This window comes from Populus alba, chromosome 14 (assembly GCF_005239225.2).
Source record: "Populus alba chromosome 14, ASM523922v2, whole genome shotgun sequence".
NCBI classification, from domain to species: domain Eukaryota; kingdom Viridiplantae; phylum Streptophyta; class Magnoliopsida; order Malpighiales; family Salicaceae; genus Populus; species Populus alba.
In genome coordinates, this window is record NC_133297.1 from 8,129,938 (window position 1) to 8,148,339 (window position 18,402).

At 33.6% G+C, this 18,402-nt stretch overlaps 2 protein-coding genes across 5 annotated transcripts; both read right to left on the bottom strand.

The window, feature by feature from the left end:
• Positions 1 to 2,056: 2,056 nt before the first annotated feature.
• LOC118041195 (heterogeneous nuclear ribonucleoprotein Q) lies at positions 2,057 to 8,398 on the bottom strand. Of its 4 annotated transcripts, XM_035048420.2 has the most exons (10): positions 8,223 to 8,398; positions 7,437 to 7,459; positions 6,585 to 7,020; positions 6,377 to 6,493; positions 6,144 to 6,284; positions 5,874 to 6,056; positions 4,389 to 4,590; positions 2,742 to 2,920; positions 2,575 to 2,660; positions 2,057 to 2,478 (listed from the first exon to the last, which is right to left on the bottom strand). In XM_035048420.2, exons 3-10 carry the CDS (start codon positions 6,984 to 6,986, stop codon positions 2,346 to 2,348), a joined length of 1,443 nt encoding a protein of 480 aa, XP_034904311.1. In that variant the 5' UTR covers positions 6,987 to 7,020; positions 7,437 to 7,459; positions 8,223 to 8,398; the 3' UTR covers positions 2,057 to 2,345. The 4 variants fall into 4 exon arrangements, with proteins under 4 accessions (XP_034904311.1, XP_034904309.1, XP_034904310.1 ...); XM_035048418.2 differs by lacking the exon at positions 7,437 to 7,459 and having other exon boundaries at positions 6,585 to 7,046; XM_035048419.2 differs by lacking the exon at positions 7,437 to 7,459 and having other exon boundaries at positions 6,585 to 7,085.
• A 2,172-nt stretch (positions 8,399 to 10,570) lies between these two features.
• LOC118041194 (protein IQ-DOMAIN 17) lies at positions 10,571 to 13,691 on the bottom strand. The gene is made up of 5 exons (XM_035048414.2): positions 12,965 to 13,691; positions 12,535 to 12,852; positions 12,136 to 12,381; positions 11,811 to 11,948; positions 10,571 to 11,702 (listed from the first exon to the last, which is right to left on the bottom strand). Exons 1-5 carry the CDS (start codon positions 13,088 to 13,090, stop codon positions 10,854 to 10,856), a joined length of 1,677 nt encoding a protein of 558 aa, XP_034904305.1. The 5' UTR covers positions 13,091 to 13,691; the 3' UTR covers positions 10,571 to 10,853.
• Positions 13,692 to 18,402: the final 4,711 nt, after the last annotated feature.

Consider the following 18,402-nt stretch of genomic DNA (forward strand, 5'->3'; position numbering starts at 1 on the left):
TTTTTTGGTACTGTTTGGTACAAGAGGTGTACTACCTAGCAGCAGCAATTTAAGTTTACCACTTTAATTTGAGGACTTCTTATTCATTACAAACTGGCAGGTGTTAGGTCCCTGTTTTACTTTTTGAGCAACGATTTAAGTCTCTGCCAACCTACATTTATGGTTTCAGGAGAGCCTGGTTTAATGAATGAAAGAAGTAGGAACAAGAACCTCCTTCGACAAATGGAAATGGAGATCGTTTCGTCTTTGAATTAATTTTCAGCCAAATTTATATAATCTACATCTTTTTTTTGTGTCTTGGAGGTAGGTAAGAGGTTTTTTCATACAATTATTTCTTGAAAAACAGATTAGAAATTTGATATTGAGTGTTGGTGGGTGATTTGATCGAATTCCAACTAGTGTCCTTGAGAACTGGTGAGACTAATCGAAGAACACAGCTATGAACAACTCGTCATTCATGTCCATTTTGCTTCTAATTAAGGTTCCTTCCTACTCAGGCACACCTAGACTTGGTTATAGTCCCAGGTACGATATTCTTCTTCTTCTTCTTTTGGCAAACCATTCTGTTTTTTTCTATATAGTTTTTTAAAATATCTGTTAGATATATAATTGTACTGCGAAATTTTTTTATATTCTACGAAATGAATATTGAAGAAGATTAATTACCAAGGTAGATTATATATTATTATATATTCTTTTTCTATAATTATAACAATAAAAAATAACTAACCGATGTAAATTAATTATAATTTATTTAATAAATAATTTTTTAAAATAACTAACCAATGTAAAAAACATTTAACAAATGTAAACGAGAGTCTTATACATTTTGTATTGTTTTGTTCATTGTGAACCAAGCAATACACAAATATATTTACTATATCTTGTAAATCGTGTATTTACGCAGTTAAGTTTCCTTACGGTATATAAAACGGTGGTCCAGACATGACAAGCTCCTTCGTACCTCCATCTAAGAGCATAGCGCCTCCCTTCAAACTAGACCATCCGCCCAAGGAGGTGACAAAACTTTATGCATTAAATTTTAGCAGAGTCAAAAGAGCACATCAGACACCAGCGCAGGTAAAACCATGCTAAAGAACTGTCTAATATAATAATATTTGAGTTTTCTTGCGTAACTGGACACGGTGTTGGGATCTTCAAGAGAACTATTATCCAACTCCTTTTTCTTTTTTATGAGCTTGTACCGTCAGCCCGCCAGACCTGGACTGTGCGTTGCATCATCTACCTGCAGTTCCGCAGTTGAAGAGACTCGTGTCCAGGTAGAGCACGACAAGAATATGCTTGCCGCAGAGGTGATTCATTTTATAATTGCAGCAGTTCATTTTATAACTTTGAAATGAGCAGAAGTCGATTTCTCATTTCCCAATTTCTGCTCAATGCCACGAACTACTTTCTTCCTCTAAAATGGATTCAACTCCATTTGCAGATTATGGAATGAGGCTGCGCATGGGAGAGGGCTGTTCCTGTTGTGCAGCCCTAAACTTGTTAGGCCTCCAGTTGAACGTCAGAAATAGATTTTTCTCATGTAGATATTTTTTAAAGTTTTTAAAAATATATCAAAATAATAATTTTTTATTTTTAAAAGCAGTATATCATAATAATATAAAACACTAAATAAATATTAATTTAAAATAAAAAATAAAAAAAATAAATATTTTTAAAAATGCTTTTAATACACAAAAATAGGACACCTTAACATTCGACTAATCAAACCCGAGGCAATTTGCCAAAATGAACGCCTGTTACCCCAAGCTTCAATGGTGTTCATTAAAACCACCCCCAACAAAATTCTATATTATAGCCATTTTAAAAGAGGGCATCCATGCGCAGCCCTTTGTTGTCACAAGACTCATAACAATGTGCCTGCACTTGATGAGCACGGGGCAAAAACTAAGGCCAACATCATCCTTGTGGCGTTTCATTAACATTTTTTGATGATTTATCCAAAGGGCAGAAAATGAAATGATCCAGACTTGACCTAACGCCAATCAGGAATTTCAAGAAACGGAACACTACAGGAACCTGGCACCTAGGATCTGAAAAGGTGGCTTGCTGGGTACCATAAAACAATGCCAACAAATAAAACAACAATTAACTGTCAACTGTCTCCTACCACATCAAAGTCCCAATACTTCAGGCCTATTCTAACATCCTTCTACTTCCAATTTTTTGTTTCTTTTTTCTTTTTTAAAATTCTGGGGAGTTGTGGGGTGGAACAAGAGGGAATAGGTGATAGCTCTATTATTTGTTCTGCAGAACAAGTCATCCAACTACAATGATTCTCAATCCCCTGAAAAAACTACAACACATCAATACACCTCCAACTAATAAGGCCGGTACCTTCTTCCCCGATTGCCATCATCGCTGCTATTACCAGCTCGCCCAGGCCCACTTGGACCATTGTTCCGATCAACTCTTCGAGGCCGAGGCTGTGGCATCTGTACTCCGGGCTGCTGACTGCAGAATACCACAACAGCAAACCAATGGTTGGAAATCCATCTTAAATCTATCTTGCTTGCAAAATAAAGTAACAGCAAGGAAAAAGTAACTCACAGGACATAGCCAATTCGACCATCTGGTAAAACCATTGGCACCATATGCATCCCTGCTGGCATGGGACCTCTACCATATATTACTGGCTGTTTGCAATGCAAATGCAAGTACATAGATTAAGTTTGATTCTACAGAAACTGAATCGAAAGTCAGAATGACCAAGATACCTGTTGAAAACTGGAAGCAACACCAAATCCAGTTCCCAAAGAGCCATATGGATTACCAGCAAATCCACTATATGCAGGAAGGGGAACAGGGTTTGGATGAACCCCAGCATTGTAAGGATAGGCAGCATCAGGTTTTTTATCAGCCTGAGGCTTAGCAAGGACAACTTCCAACACCTGACCTGCAGTTAAATTCATTGAACATGTTATTTGTGGAAGCACATCCTATTTAACCAAAGTACTCATTTGCATCACTAAATTTTAAGCACCTAAAAACACTATCATGCTGTAAGATTGATACATACATTAACCTCTTCATATTGATTACATAGACTTGCCACGAAGGCATCCTGCTTTATTTATCACGAGATTTAAATAGGGATAAATAGTACCAGGATCTAGACAAGCAAGCCTGAAGAAGAACAACCTTCCTTTTAGAGAGAGGGGGAGAAGGCACAATTCTATTCCTCTATCCATTTAGCGTCTCGGACAGACTCAGACTTCCATCAAGAGGAACTGTAAAATATTTTAAATGCCAATCTAAAATGACACATCTGGAATGAGAACAGAACTCAGTGATGTCCAACTCCAAGTGAATCCCCAAACAACACTTCTAATCCTGTTAATTTACAACATAGGCACATTTTTAAAATCTGCAATAAAGATAAGATGCCAGAACCTCACCTATCATCATCCAGGGAAAGAATTGTATCATCTGTAAAATCCTATGACTCCAAACATAACATTCTCAATAAACCTCTTTGTAATTAATCTCCCTACTGTGGACAACCACTACTATTATAATTAAGACAAGGGACAAAAGGGTATAATGAACACCACTTGAACCTGAAAAACAAGAATTGTGATCCCACAATTACTGGGGGGGGGGGGGATCCTCTCATGCACTTTCTCCATTTGACTCCAAAACCCTTCAAAAAAATTCTAATTCATAACCCCAAAAATGTGCAGATTTTGCACCCTTGACACTATGAGGTGCCTCTTAACAATCTTCTTACACATTCTTATACATGCTCATCACCAACTGAGAAGAAGTAAATGATGCTCATGTTTTACTCAACTACCATATGGTTTGAAACTAACACTTAGCAACCCCTCCTCCAAAGTTAATTTATGGAATTACTTCTACTTCGAGCTCAACAGCCAGAGAGAATTTTTATTATGCTTTTTTTTAGAAAAACCATCCATATATAATGTGACTAAAAAAGATAAGAAAGCAAACCAATGAAACAAGTGTCATGATGCAAGATGCAAGGTGGAGTAATTGAAATGGCCTAACCCAAGGGTAAGTTATAATTTCTCTTGAAAAGAAATGATCTTATCAACCATGACATAAGCCATAAGATAGCTATGATATCTACTAATTCTTTTTTTTTTTATTTTTCGAAAAAAATAAAAATAAACAACAGTAGCGCTTTATTGCAAACTGAGATGAATACTGGAACATACAGGCTTAAGGGCATGACCCAATGCAAATATATTTGACATTTAACTTTTAAGTTATACAACCTGCTATTCAATGTATGTCCCTGATATATAACACTCAATGGCTGTGTTAGCATAGTCTAAATTAATTCACTCAGAGCTGACACACCATCCATAGGCATTCACATAGATTGGAGTGAAAATTACCATCAATTTCATACTTCTCTGCATCTCTGACCGCCTTCAATGCGCTTGACCTTTCAGCATAGTGAATGAACCCAAAATCTCGTTTTCCAGCTTTGCCAGGTGGCATGACAACTTTTGTCACATCCCCATGGCGCTGGAATAGTCCCTTCAGCTGCTCAGTAGATGTGTTCTCAGGTATGTTTTTCACATACAGAGCCTTAACCTGGGAATTCAAAACATATACATATTGTAAGTGTAACAGATTAAGTTATTGCATGCACAGGAAAGGCAGCAAAAGAGAAAAATTCTCTTCCAGAGATAAAGATCAAGACTTATTTACTCTAGCTAAATAGCAACAATCAAATTGTCTCTCAGTTCTTGCCAATTTAAAGTGGTACCAGATACGCCTACAGGGTCTAATTTGGCAGTGAAACTTAAGAAGATAATTGAATACTAAGAACAGTCAAATAAAAGATATTGGTATGCCATTAAACACAATTTATTAGAAGCTTCCACCAAGTACTCTATGAGAGAAGATACTTGGGCATTATGCAAACATAAAGAGAGTGACAGAGTCACTGTTAAAATTGCTGAACAAGGAGTTTAACAGGCGAATAAGAGTGTCACCATTGAACAGTCCACTTATTCTCAGAACACTAGCATTACAACACATGTTGAGAATGCAATATCACTGTAGCCAGGATGAATTTGAAAAGGCAAAGCATTAAGTTAATAGCCTATGCAAATCAACACCTAAAGAATTGACCAAATCCAAATTTGCATTCATAAGTTACTTGCTGACCTATCCAAAATAGAAGTTCTCTTATTAGTTGCAATATTTTAGGCTATATGCTCAAGAAGAACAGACTGAGCACCAGGAGAGTCAATTGATTCACAGCTCAATATTGTATTTCTTGCAGATTTAAATATAAAATTTTGATAGAGTAAGCTCAACTGTTACTATTGACATGAAATGCTAACATATTTAACTTCTCTTTAACTTTTTTCCATCAACTATTGATTGATCTTATAGACTCAACATCAATAATTTTCATTAGCAAAGAGATCCCTTACCTTCCTTCAGCAAGTTAGGTATAAAAAGATCTATTTTATGGAGAAAAAAAAAAAACAAGAAACAGCTAATACAGGACAGGAGGATAAAGCATCTTCCAAATGTTAAAAAGCAAGGTAAGCATGAGTGGACTCTTGCATACAAGTTTCAGGAGATCCTATTACCCTTATTTGTCTTTCCCTTTTGAGAGATTGATGCATTGCATACAAGTTTCAGGAGTTCCTATTATTCTCACTTGTCTTACACTTTTGAGAGATTGATGTATAGTGCACTTAAAACATGAAAAAGATAGTACTTACAGCTGATGGTAAGGACATGACAAGGACTCTGATGAATTACTTAACTATAGGCATTTTAATACACAAAAGATAAAAATCTTGACAATTTTTAAACATCTAAAGTCTCAGCTTCTTCCAACTACTTCTGGCATTTACCTGGGAAGAAGCAGCAGAATGATCAGGAGGTGTGCCCTTTGGATCAGCCCAGCTGACAGTTGGGGTATGGCCATCAAGCTTAAAATTGGCATTTAACATTTTCTGCCTTGAATAATCAGCACAGGCATTATTGTAGTACAATATAAAAGCAAAACCACGATTACGAGTAGGAGTTTGAGGATCCTGAAATTAAGAGGAAAATAGCATTAGCAAAGTAAGCAGTCACTATCTAATTGAGAGGTGAGAGAACTTTTCAATTCCAAATTCTACCTTTATAAGCTCGATAACTTCCACCCCAGGACCGACCTCCTCGATTATCTTTCTAAATTCATCCTCCGTCAAGTTCTTCGGAACATTACCAATAAACAGTCTATTTTTAGTTTCGGATATTGAACACCTTAAGGTTTTTCCCTGCAGGTTATGCTACAAAGTTAGTTAAAATTATAAAAAAAATTCACAAAAAACTCGCGAGTGATTAAATTGCTGCACCAAATCATAAGTACCTTGTAGTCTTTACTATGAAGCTCTTCAATGGCCTTTCGAGCAACCTCTTTTGATTTGAAAGCTACAAAAGCAAAACCCTTGCTTTCACCAGAGTCTTTATCTTTCATTAGCCTTATCTGAAACATGCCAAAACAAAAACCAAATGAACAATGCCAAAAAGAAAAGAAACGCCAATATATCTCATGTACAAATCAACAAAATCATGACCTCAAAAATTTCGCCTATTGGTTCACAAAGATCCCTCAATTCATCTTCAATCACATCCCTGGGAAGACCACCGATGAAAACTTCAGAACCATGGGGAGGAAGAGCAAGAAGTTGAGCATGCTTCTCTTTTTCCTCTTCGTTAACAGAAGCAGTGGGCTTTTGTTCGTCTTCTGCAGGTTCAGTGGTGGCAACGATTCTATCTGCCTCTGGAGATTGATCTTTCTGACTGCCCTCAGTTTTTGAGTCCTCATACTCCTCTTCAACATTTTCTTCAGCATGTGGATCACCAGCATCATCTTCTCCATCCTCATCTAGTTGATCTTCAACATCATCATCTATCTCTTCCATATAATTGTCTTCTTCAAGATCCACTCGTTCCTCAATTTCTGTGCCCTCTGCCATGACTTTTCACACACCAGGTCTTATGATCCAACAACTGCAGTTAAATTGCCCCTAAATTAACTGCAAGTTTAAGTAATGATCATGGAAAATGTGTGGAACCTGCAAGAATGTGCATAATGCACAACTATTGATATGGGCGGGTTCCAGAGGAGAAGTAAGGTGAGATTGACAAGCAGAGTTGAAAAACCCTCCATGTCCAGATTAGAGCTGGGAAGCTACAGAAATGTAGGGCCAAAACGACTTGCAATAAAAAAAATGTTATAGTATTTGTGGTCTGTGGAGCATGTTTTAACATTTGTGGAGTAGTTATAGCATTTTCTGGAGTATGTTACAGCATTTGTGGAGTATGTTATAGTATTTGTGGAGTATGTTATAGTATTTTGTGGAGTTTCTATCATGGACAGAACAACTATAGTTCTCCAAAGATGAAAGGAAAATGAAATAAAAAACCTAATTGTCCTTTGCATTCGATCCTGACAAAGACAAAAACAGGAACAGAAAAACCACTCAGATTCCATAGGTAGTATAGCGTTACTTGGCTGAATTAAGTTAAAATCTGCATTTCTCTTGCTCATTATTATTCTCTTTTATTTATTAAAAGAAAAGAAGAGCTTGATAGCTGCAAAAATGCATAAAGTTGAACTACAAGTATAATATCTTTCTACGGAATAAGCTTTCATCAGAAACTGTTTACTCCCAATCAAAGTACTGGTCCAAGATTTTGAATCTAAACGCAATATGTATATAAAAAAAAAACGTTATCAAACACAACAAATAATCAAACTTTTAAATCAATAAGCAGATATACGAGGTCTTATTCTATCTCTAATTGGTCGACATTTCTAGGGCGATTCAAGAAAATTCACACAGAAAAATATAAACAGACTTCAAAAATCCTACTCTAATTACAACAAAAAAAAACCCCAGAACAGCCAGAAACTAAACATAAAAGGCAAGATTTAGAATGACAACGAGGAATAGCAATCAAACCCTAAACCCTACTTACTTGGTACAAATCTACAAATAGACTGGCCTAAATCAGCATAACAAAACCCTAAATTGAAAAAACATGGGTAGCAGATTCCAAATCAACAAGCTAAAAAATCATTTCAAGATAAAAAAACCGTCAAATTTGAGCAAAGCGTTATATACAGGAAACAAACTTTGAGGCAGAGAGAGCAATAAAGGAGAGAAAGAAGACTAGACAGAAGGAAAAAGGAAGAATTAGCAGCTTACCAGTGACCTCTTTTTTTCTTTTCTTTTTTTAAGCTTTTGTGGTTTTTCTGTTCTGTGCGACTTTTCTTTCTGCTTAATTTCTTCTTCGCAGCTGTTATCCGAAAAACTAAAATGAGATTGGGTCTCTCTCTCTCTCTCTCTCTCTCTCTATCTCTTCCAGAAGACCCTAATTCGGAAACTGCCTTTTGATCTGGTGTGGCGGAGGAAATTATAATAATAGTGCACTGCTTCGCATTTCACGACACGACATCTTGGTTCGATGTCAGCAGGATCTCCCTTCTCTAAATGACAATAACACCCTCCGCATATTGTGCTGCGCGTGACTGGGAGTGCTGGTAGTTCAAAGCTTTTTTTAGAGAGAAAACGATAGCTTACAAAACGAATTTAAACACGCACCTCTGGTTCCCGTTTCATGCGTACTTTTATATTAGTTAATTTTTTCTTTTTTGTGTTTATTTTTCATGAATCATATGAAAGAGTATTCCCTTAGCTATTGTGTACTCGAATTTACCACAGCAAGAATAACATTCTGTGCAATTGCGAGATATTTGAACATTTATAATAAATTATCTCCTCGAGTTTTGTTAAGAACATGCTATTAGTTATTTCTATCCAAAATTATAAAAATGAGGGTCTTTATATGAATTTTTCTTATTTAAATTTTTTTTAATTGTTTGATGTGTTAATATATATGATTTTAAATGTGCTTTTGAATGTAAAGAAATTTTGAATTGTAAATCGAAATGATTATATATGTATCTAATTATATAAATAGATATTTAATTTGATAACATGTATCATTTACTAGTTTTGTTTAACAATTTTATTTCTTAAAATATTTTTTTTATTTAATCAAATGATTATTTGTGTCAATAAAAAAAATATTAATAAAATCAAATTAAATAAATTATAAAGTCCAACTATAAAATAATTTAATATTGAATAACAAAACTAGAAAAAAAATATTTTTTTAAAAAATCATCTAATATTTTTGGATAAACCCATGTTAACTCACCAATTATGTACCATTCCTTCTTTCTTAGATCAAGTTAATACATAAATAAACAAGTCATGGTCCATTTAAAACCAAGGTAAATTTTTTTATTTTTCTTTACGTACACATTTCAAAATATTTATATGAACACTACTGAAATCTCAACACAATTTTTTATGATAAACACTTATATATTTTTAAAATAATTTTTCAAATCATGAATCCAATTATCTTGGATCACACCACATCATTATTTCAAAATTAATTTCATATATTCTGTCAAGTATGACACCTTCTTTTAGCACTAAAAATAATTACAAATGGAATAAATATAACAATATCCAAATCTTAATAAAATCATAAATATTAACAAATTGAATAACTTTTACAGGTGCAGCAAATTAAAAACATTTAGATCATGTGTTATAAATTCATAATCTATTTATTTGCAAATTCAAAAGATATAAGATGCTCCAATATTCATAATCACTATTTATAGCTATAAAGAAAAAAAAAACAGTATCAAGTTATTACTTCTAACATGTCAAAACTAAACTTGAAACAAACAAACAGCATTATAATATAATCAATTATTATCACAGTCATTAAAAGATATTCAACATAAAATCAATAATTCTTAGATTTTTTATTTTTTAATCAATCATTTTTATATTTAAATTAATTAATTAATTAATTCAATCATTATTCTTATGATCAATCCAGTTCCAATATTTTTTTATAAATATCTAAACTCCAGTTATCCCTTTCAAACCTGAATCCATCTTTCTATTTCATTATTTACTTCACCTTTATTAATCTAAGTGGCATGATTTTCATGCTATGATTTCTATTAGTTTATATCAATCTAAGTGTGCAGTTGTACAATTTTTAGATAATTTAAATCAGTTGTTTAGAACTATCTTGACAAATCTTTAATTTATTATAATAATCCTAATATATAACTCAGATGCAAATCATATAAGCCTTAGTTTTATTATTTATTATTGTTTTAAAATAATTGTTAATTTCATATCTTATGTTTCATAAACAATCCCTGAGACATGTCATATTAATAAAAAAGAGGAAATTTAATAAGAAAAGAAGAAAATATGATATAAAATTATTTAATTTCAATTGAATTTAAATTATTACTTATTATTATTATGTAATAAAATAAAATTAAGAGCTTATTTCTGTATATATCTTTACTTTTTTATTTAATTTTTTGTTGATGTATATAATTTTTACTTTATTTTATTAAATAGATTTATAATTAATTTTTTTATACTAAAAATTACACTGATAATGCACGCACATATATATATATATATTTTTTTTTCCCTATGTTAAAAAAACTTCTGATTCAAAGTGGTGGGAGTCCATTGACAACAAAAAAAAAGGTAAAGAATTTTCTTGAAACAAGTTCCAACTAGGAGGCCTTAACAAATTCGCCTCAGCAATACATTACAACTTCAAACAAATAAAACTATCAAAAACTGAAATGCTATCAAAAAGAAAGAAAAATCCAAATTCCAACCTCCAGATATCACAAACTCTGCAGTATATCCCAACTACTTCTGAGTCACAAAAACCTGAACATTTTCACTCTAAGCTAGCCCACCAACTGCATTATTAAATTATCTCAACCACCTTCTCTGGTCGCTCGTTGAAGAAGGGGAAACCTCACCACCAAAGGTATCAGTGCAGCAAGAAGAATAGTTTGATTGTTGTTCTAATCCACCAAAATGTGAACCACCTACACTTTTAAAGCTGGGACTCCTGAAACCATGCCCGTAACCAACACCACCACAACCCATCCCGACACCGTAAGGGTCGGGAACTGGATACAAGAGCCGTTTTCTTGCAGACCCAGCCCTGTCTCGCTCTGGTGTTGATGGTCTTTGCCTTGGCGCACTCTGTGATCTCAATCTAGCCTTGGCAGACTCAGTTGTAGCCATGTAATTTGGCAATGTAGCATTAGCATTTCCACTAACACTAGCAGCACCACCCCTGATTCCATGTTGATTCAGATTGCCATTATAGAGGTAATTGGACCTTAAACTCGGTGTTCGAGAGGAATTACAGCTTCTATCTTCTCTAGCACATCGGGGACTCGCTGAACGAACCTGAAGAGGCCTAGTTCTTGACGGGGAGGGTGTGATAGGAGAGTGGTGGAGAGAAGCATTTTGATGGGCTCTATGGAGTGGAGGAGGAGCCGAGCGTGTAACACCGTTGTTTATTGAATTGGATCTCTGGTGTTGGTGATATTGGTTTTGGTTCGTTCTTCCAAAATTAGGAGCTAAATACGAGCAAGGTTGGGAGGTTTCAATTTCTACAGTTTTGATGGGGTCTCTTTGATCAGTTGAGGCTCGTGCTCTGCTGCTATTGTCCCACGGCTTTGCAGGCATCCAATGATCAAGCCATTGTGATCTTTCTTGGAGCTCACCTTCATTGCCCATTGATGGGCTCCTACGGTTTCTCCATATCTTTGATACGGGTTTGATAAAATTGAATCAATTAGCTTATAAGATGAACTCCTAACACCACAAAAAAAAAAAAAAACAGGGCAGCAGAGAAATGTGCAAGAAATGAACCTGTTGAGAGAAAGCTTGAGATAAGGCCTTCTCACGCTTGAATGCAACGTCTTTCCTGCGTTGCAACATGGCCTTGACTTCCTCAATTGTGCGTGGCCGATCATCCCAATCATCTGCAATGCTACTGCCGTCTCTTGACTGTTAAAATTGATTCGATGCTGAACTACATTAGACTCTCAAAACTTTGAAGTATAAAATCAAGAGAGTCATTAATTAGTAGAAAATTTCTTTCATTGTTGCTACTGTTATTGCTTTGAATTAAGAATCAGCAAAGCATGACCAAATGAAATGCTAAGAAATGCTTTGAAAGAGTCTAACAAAGTACCATCGATTTTCTTTCTGAAATTTCTTGAAGATATCGCGATTCAAACACGCTATTGGTGTCACTGAATGCAGATTCCCTGCTGCCTTCATGTGAAAGCCTCATGCGTTGGTCAAGTACTCGAGCCTGCACTCGAACCAGAGCTTGCATGCATCTCAGGGTCATCTTGGCCTGCTTTCTCACATTGTGTCCCCTCACTAAAGCTTGCAACTTCACTAGCCCTTTAAGCGCGCGAAGAGCCCGTCTTGCCTGCACACAAACCACAAATTAACACCTACAATCTCTCCTAATCATGATAAGAATTGATAATTCATGAATGATTCCTCAAGTATTTGCTATTCAAGAAAGAACAATTTTTTTTTAGCATCTACACTTATATACACAGTAGTTGGTTATCATTACCAGGTATCCTCTAAAAGCGGTTTGAATGACAATGGCAGCGGAACGTTCTCTAGGGTGATAAGAAGGCCTAGTGAGCCTAGCCACCTCCACGGCCGCCTGGGCAGTGGCTACAGCAGCTTCAGCTGCAGCTGCAGTGGCAACAACTACAGCAATTGCATGCCTTTCCTCAGCTGCTGCAGCTGCCGACACCTGGTCTGTCGGAGCACCTCCACCACCACCTGTGGAGGCCTTGACATTTCCTGCCTTTGATAGGATCTGTTGTGTCACTGTTTCTTGATTCGTAGGTTTCCTAAACAGCCATCTCCTCTTCTCTCTCTTCTGCTAGAAGAAAAGCCCTCAAAAGAGTCAGCCATTGTAACTCAAAAACAGGCGAGGAAACGAAAAAATATTGAGTTTTCAACAGATAACATAAAATGAGATGCGAAAAGACCTTTTCTTCATCTTCTTCCTGGTCATGGCCTGTAGTCCCAGCAGTTCTCTTGTCATTTTCTTTATTTGGAGATCTAAAAGCCCTTTTCACAACGGTCAACCATGAGCTACCTCCCTTCTTCCCCATCGAATTAAAAGATAAAGAAGGTTAAGTTAAACCAAGCTGCTGCATTTACAGCAAACCCTTCTAGAAAGACATCATATCTGGAAGAGCCAGAAACTGAAGTAAAGTAAAGATGATGGGGTCTTCCCTGCCTGATGCTAGCGTGTGTGGCCACTTCATAGTTTTATTTTTAACCGTGAGTCGTCTTTGACAGGGCAGTACTGGTGGGCTGTGAGCTGTAACCTGTGAGCTGTGAGAGTAACAAATTAATGGCATTACAAGTATAGAAAATAAACGAATATAGATGAGCTTTTATCTATATTTTTAAATGTATGGTTAAAATTAAGCTGGTGTATTTTTGTGGCATGAAAATGAAAAGGGAGGACACGGTAATGGCAGTGTCAGTGAGTACGTCAATGGTTATACTATTCGATTTATGAAAGGATTCATTTCAGACACAAACATAATTTAGTATTGAAGAGAACGTGATGGTGAGAAACAGAGTGTTATCGAGAAGAGCGTTGAAAACATATAGAGAAGGCAGGGGAAGCAAGTTGAGTGAATTGCACAGGCACCAAAACAGCTTTTAATTGGGGGAGCAAAGGCTCGCTCTTTTTCATTTTCAGCTTTTTTGAGTTTCACACTTCATATATAAAAAAAGAGAGGATAAAGTGATCTCCAATGGCGTCACGTGAAAGCAGCAGGTCGAGGTAGATCATCAGCTACTTAGCTCACTTTTTGTACACCTTTTCATCATGATCAATGCTGATGGTAATTGTTATAAGACTCGGTCTGGTTTAAAATTTAAGTTTCAGATTTTAACTGGATCGTTGAATTGGTTGGATTAATTTTTTTTTTTTTTAAATAAAATAATATCGTTTTAGTAAAAAAATAAAAGTCAACGAATTTGAAGCCGGGTCTTGATCGGGTTATGCCTGGTCAGCTGGATCAAACTAGGTTTTTTTTCTTTTTTTTTCCTTCAACCCGACCTAATTTTAGCTTTAGATTGGTCGGGTCCTGAGTTGATCTGTCAGGTTGGACCGGATTTCAAAACTATGATGATAACGCTCTCCCTCCACTGTGCATGATTATATGGAGGTTATTCTGCCTTATTTTCATTATTTATGACACCTCTTCTTGTTCTTGTTTATTAGCAAGCATCCTCTGAGTTGATCTGTCAGGTTGGACCGGATTTCAAAACTATGATGATAACGCTCTCCCTCCACTGTGCATGATTATATGGAGGTTATTCTGCCTTATTTTCATTATTTATGACACCTCTTCTTGTTCTTGTTTATTAGCAAGCACCCCCCCCCCCCCCCACCCATAAATCTATGAACTGATGGCTTTCTATGTATAAGTACGTTTTATTTTTACCTCAGCTTTCTTTTTCAAAATAATAAAAAAATAAGGTGATAATTCAACGCAATCCACCTTAGCCAAGTATTAAGTCCAGACTTTTTTTGACCGGAGGATCTTAGGTTTCATATATAAACAACGAGCCACAAATATTTTATCCACCTTAAGGATATTTTTCTTAGGCTATAAAAAGAGACTATGAAATCTTTCAAAGGGGTTCTAAATTTTCTTTATTCTATAATATATATCTATTCTCAAATTTTCTTTTAAATATAATTTTTTTTCTAAAACTATACTTAATTAAATATTAAAGAGTTTTTAAATTTATTAAATAATTTTTTTTACAGATATAGATATAACCATCTTAATTAAAAGGAATAAATTAAATCTTCAAAACCTGAAAATGAACTAATTATTTGATAGATAATATGTTAGGGAAAATGGTTACTATTTTTTATTTTTAAAAAAAATATTTTTGATATCAATATATTAAAATGATCTAAAAATACATAAAAATATTAATTTAAAATAAAAAAATAAAAATTAAATTAATTTTTTAAAAATACTTTTAAAACATAAAAAAAATAAAATATTAAATATATTAAACCTTCAAAATCTGAAGATAAACTAACTATCCGTTAGATAAAATATGTCATTGAGCTGATTGGATTTTTTTTTGGTACAGTGCAAGTGTGCACCTTTCAATCATTTTAGGACCGGTCAAAACTAGATTAGATTCCTCGGCTTCCATATTAATTAATCGGAGTGAATTTATTGTTAGAGTTCATAATTTTTATGCCCTTGATACTGGATAAATAAGGTACTTGGACTTTAACGATGATTATAGTTGGATCATCGATAAACAACTACATATTACATATGTTCACTTACACACAAAATATAAAATGAAAAGAAAGAAAGAAAGTTTAATTAAAACTGTTGTGAAATAGATTTTTGTATATAAAAATATATCAAAAACAAATTATTTTAACTACTGAAAAATAAATGCTTGAAACACAATTATGTGTTGCATTCTATACAAAAAGTGAAAGCTATTTATTTAACGAAATTTTTTTTATATATATAGTTGAGAAAAAAAAAAAGCAATTGCAATTATACCAAAAGATTTCTAAATATGGATGTTACTGATAATGAGTTTTCACAAATAGAGCTTTTATTATATTTATCCTCAAAACATTATACATGATTTGAATATTTATATAATATTCTTCTAACCTTGGATATTTATTTTTAAAATACTATTTATTACTCAACATAAAATAAAAAATATATATATTTGAAATATGTTATATATATAATGATACAAATATACATTTTTTATATATGGTTTGGATTAAATCTTGAATCGGATTAGATAGTATTCATGCTTTATTTATAAGCTACTAAATTATCCAATTATATATATATATATATATATATATATATATATATATAACTGAGAAAGTTAATGCAGCTTCATTTTTTTCTCAATCAAACCCCCTTTTTCATTTTTTTTCCTTTCACATATAAAATTTTATGCCCTTAACAACAACAATAATATAAAAAAAGACCCGGATTAATGGACTCAACATCCAATTTGATACGTGATGGACAAGAACACTTACTACTTCAGAAATTTTTTAAAAATATAATTATCAGTGAAACAAAACCTAAATTGAAAAATTAAATTGAGTAGATTGTGAAATTCAATAAGCTAGAAAAGGACAGAACAAACCATGTAATTTTGGCTTGATCTACACATCTATAATCTAAATAGGTAGCCAGTGCTATACGTGGGCTAATTCTGTTCTCTCTTTTTTTCAATGTAAAAAACAAAGATGGTGCAGGGCAAGCGTTTCACAAAAAAAAATAAAAAAAAAGAAGTAAAAAACAATCTCAAACTCACGCCATTAATTTAATTAATTTTAATAAGTTTGGTTAACTATTTAATTGATTTTAATAATTTTGGTTAATTTAATAAAATAAATAAATAATATAACAATAAATCAACTTTAAAAAAAAATAAGAAAAACCAACCTGAGTCCTTCCGAGTTAGCATGCTAAATATATGATTTAATCGTGACACTAAGTAGCCTCATCAACGCAAAATGAATAAAATTATAAAGCGTAATTTTATATATATATATATATATATATATATATATATATAAAATGTTGAAAGATAAAAATTGAATAAAAAACTTAAAAGCAATGAAAAAAAAGCGAACAAACCAAGATAACTTAATTACTAACCCTGCAATAATGGGTCTAAGATTGAGATAACCCATAAAAAATAAAAAATAAAAACACAAAGATCAATTCTCAATTAAATAAAGGTTAAAGGATGAAATTGAAATAAAAAGTTAATTTATAAAAAAATCAAATGTTGAAGGTTCTTATATGATAATGAAGAAGAAATTAAATAAGAAGCAATAAACTCATATAAACCAAAATGAAAGAAAATTAAAAGTTCAATTTCTAGCGAACAAAACATTGAAGAAAAAAAATAAATGAGTCTAATTTTTAATTAAATAAATATTGAATGATGAAACTGAAAAAAAAACATAAGTTTTAAAAGATAAGAAAAAAAACAAGCAACCTTAGGTTTGCTTTTTATAAGATTGATCCTGAGCTCATGACTAAGATCACATATTTTAAAAGTTAAAACCGGTTTACTTTGATTTTTCTTAAATTATTTTTAAAATTGATTGTTTTTTAATTTGTATTCCTTCAATAATTGATTTATTAAGAACTAATCTTTATTTATTTATTTTTGCTTTTTATTTCTCTGGGGTCATCTTAATCTTGTGTCTAGGATCGTAGGGTTATTGTATTAACCCAAGTTGACTCAGATATTGTTTTTATTGTTTTTTTAATTATTATTTTTTTGGGTTTTATTTCAATATTGAGTTGTTTGATATTTAAATCTCATAATTTTATTTAATTTGTTGTTGACAAGATTTATAAATATATGTTTCTACCTTCCATATTCATGCTCTCCTTCTCCTCATCACCAAAAGATGAGCGAGAACACAATCTAAACGTGAAGCTCTAATATAAATTGGAGAAATTGTGCAGAGAAAACTCAAAACTTTGATAGCGAGAATCCAGCGTAGCAAAAATCATGTCCAGCCAAGTCGAAATTGTTTCCACTACCATGTTTGGCAACGACGAAGTAGTGAAAATAGCTGTATCTGATTACCAGTCTTTGCTCAACTACAAGCCTGGAACTGATGAGATCACCATTGTAGTGACATCTGAATCATATCCCGAGGACGACTTGAAAGCTATCGAGAGTCTCTGCCAACTTCTTCATTACTCTTATGAAGGTCGCCAAAAAGTTGACGGTGTCAGTACCGGTGGGGAGTCCTCAACTGGTACCGGCAATGATGGTGCTGGTGGTTCAACTACCGGCAATGAGAAGAAGTAGCGAAACCAATGTTGATACGAGGGAGAAAAACCACTCTTAAGAGTTGTGAAGCTTCTGCAAGTGGCTGTCTTTGTTTATAGCAACCATTGCTTGCAATCGTTTGATTTTCTTTTTCTTTTTCTGGTCGAATGTTTAGCTGTTATGTAGTGATTGTCTTCAATAAAACTGGTTTTTTCACTCAATTTCACATTGCCTTTCTTATCAGAGGTTATAAATTTACATATACTGTATACTAAATGAAGATGAGGCAGTAGCCAGGTAAAAATGATACAGCTATTTGCCAATTATGTCCCAACTTCCAAGGAGCTCTGTCCAATCCCACTACATACGAGATAAAATATTGATATTGTACCACATCATCTTAGGACGGACGATAATCAGTTCATATCACAAAATCCATATCGATGCTTCAACAAGAGTGGTCACTTTGTAATTTGGCATGGATGCACTTCGATACAACAGAATCAGGTATTTTTTCTTAATAAGATGAGGAATTATATTTTGATAAAATAGTCAAGATACAAGCAAGTCCTGTATAAGAGTTAAG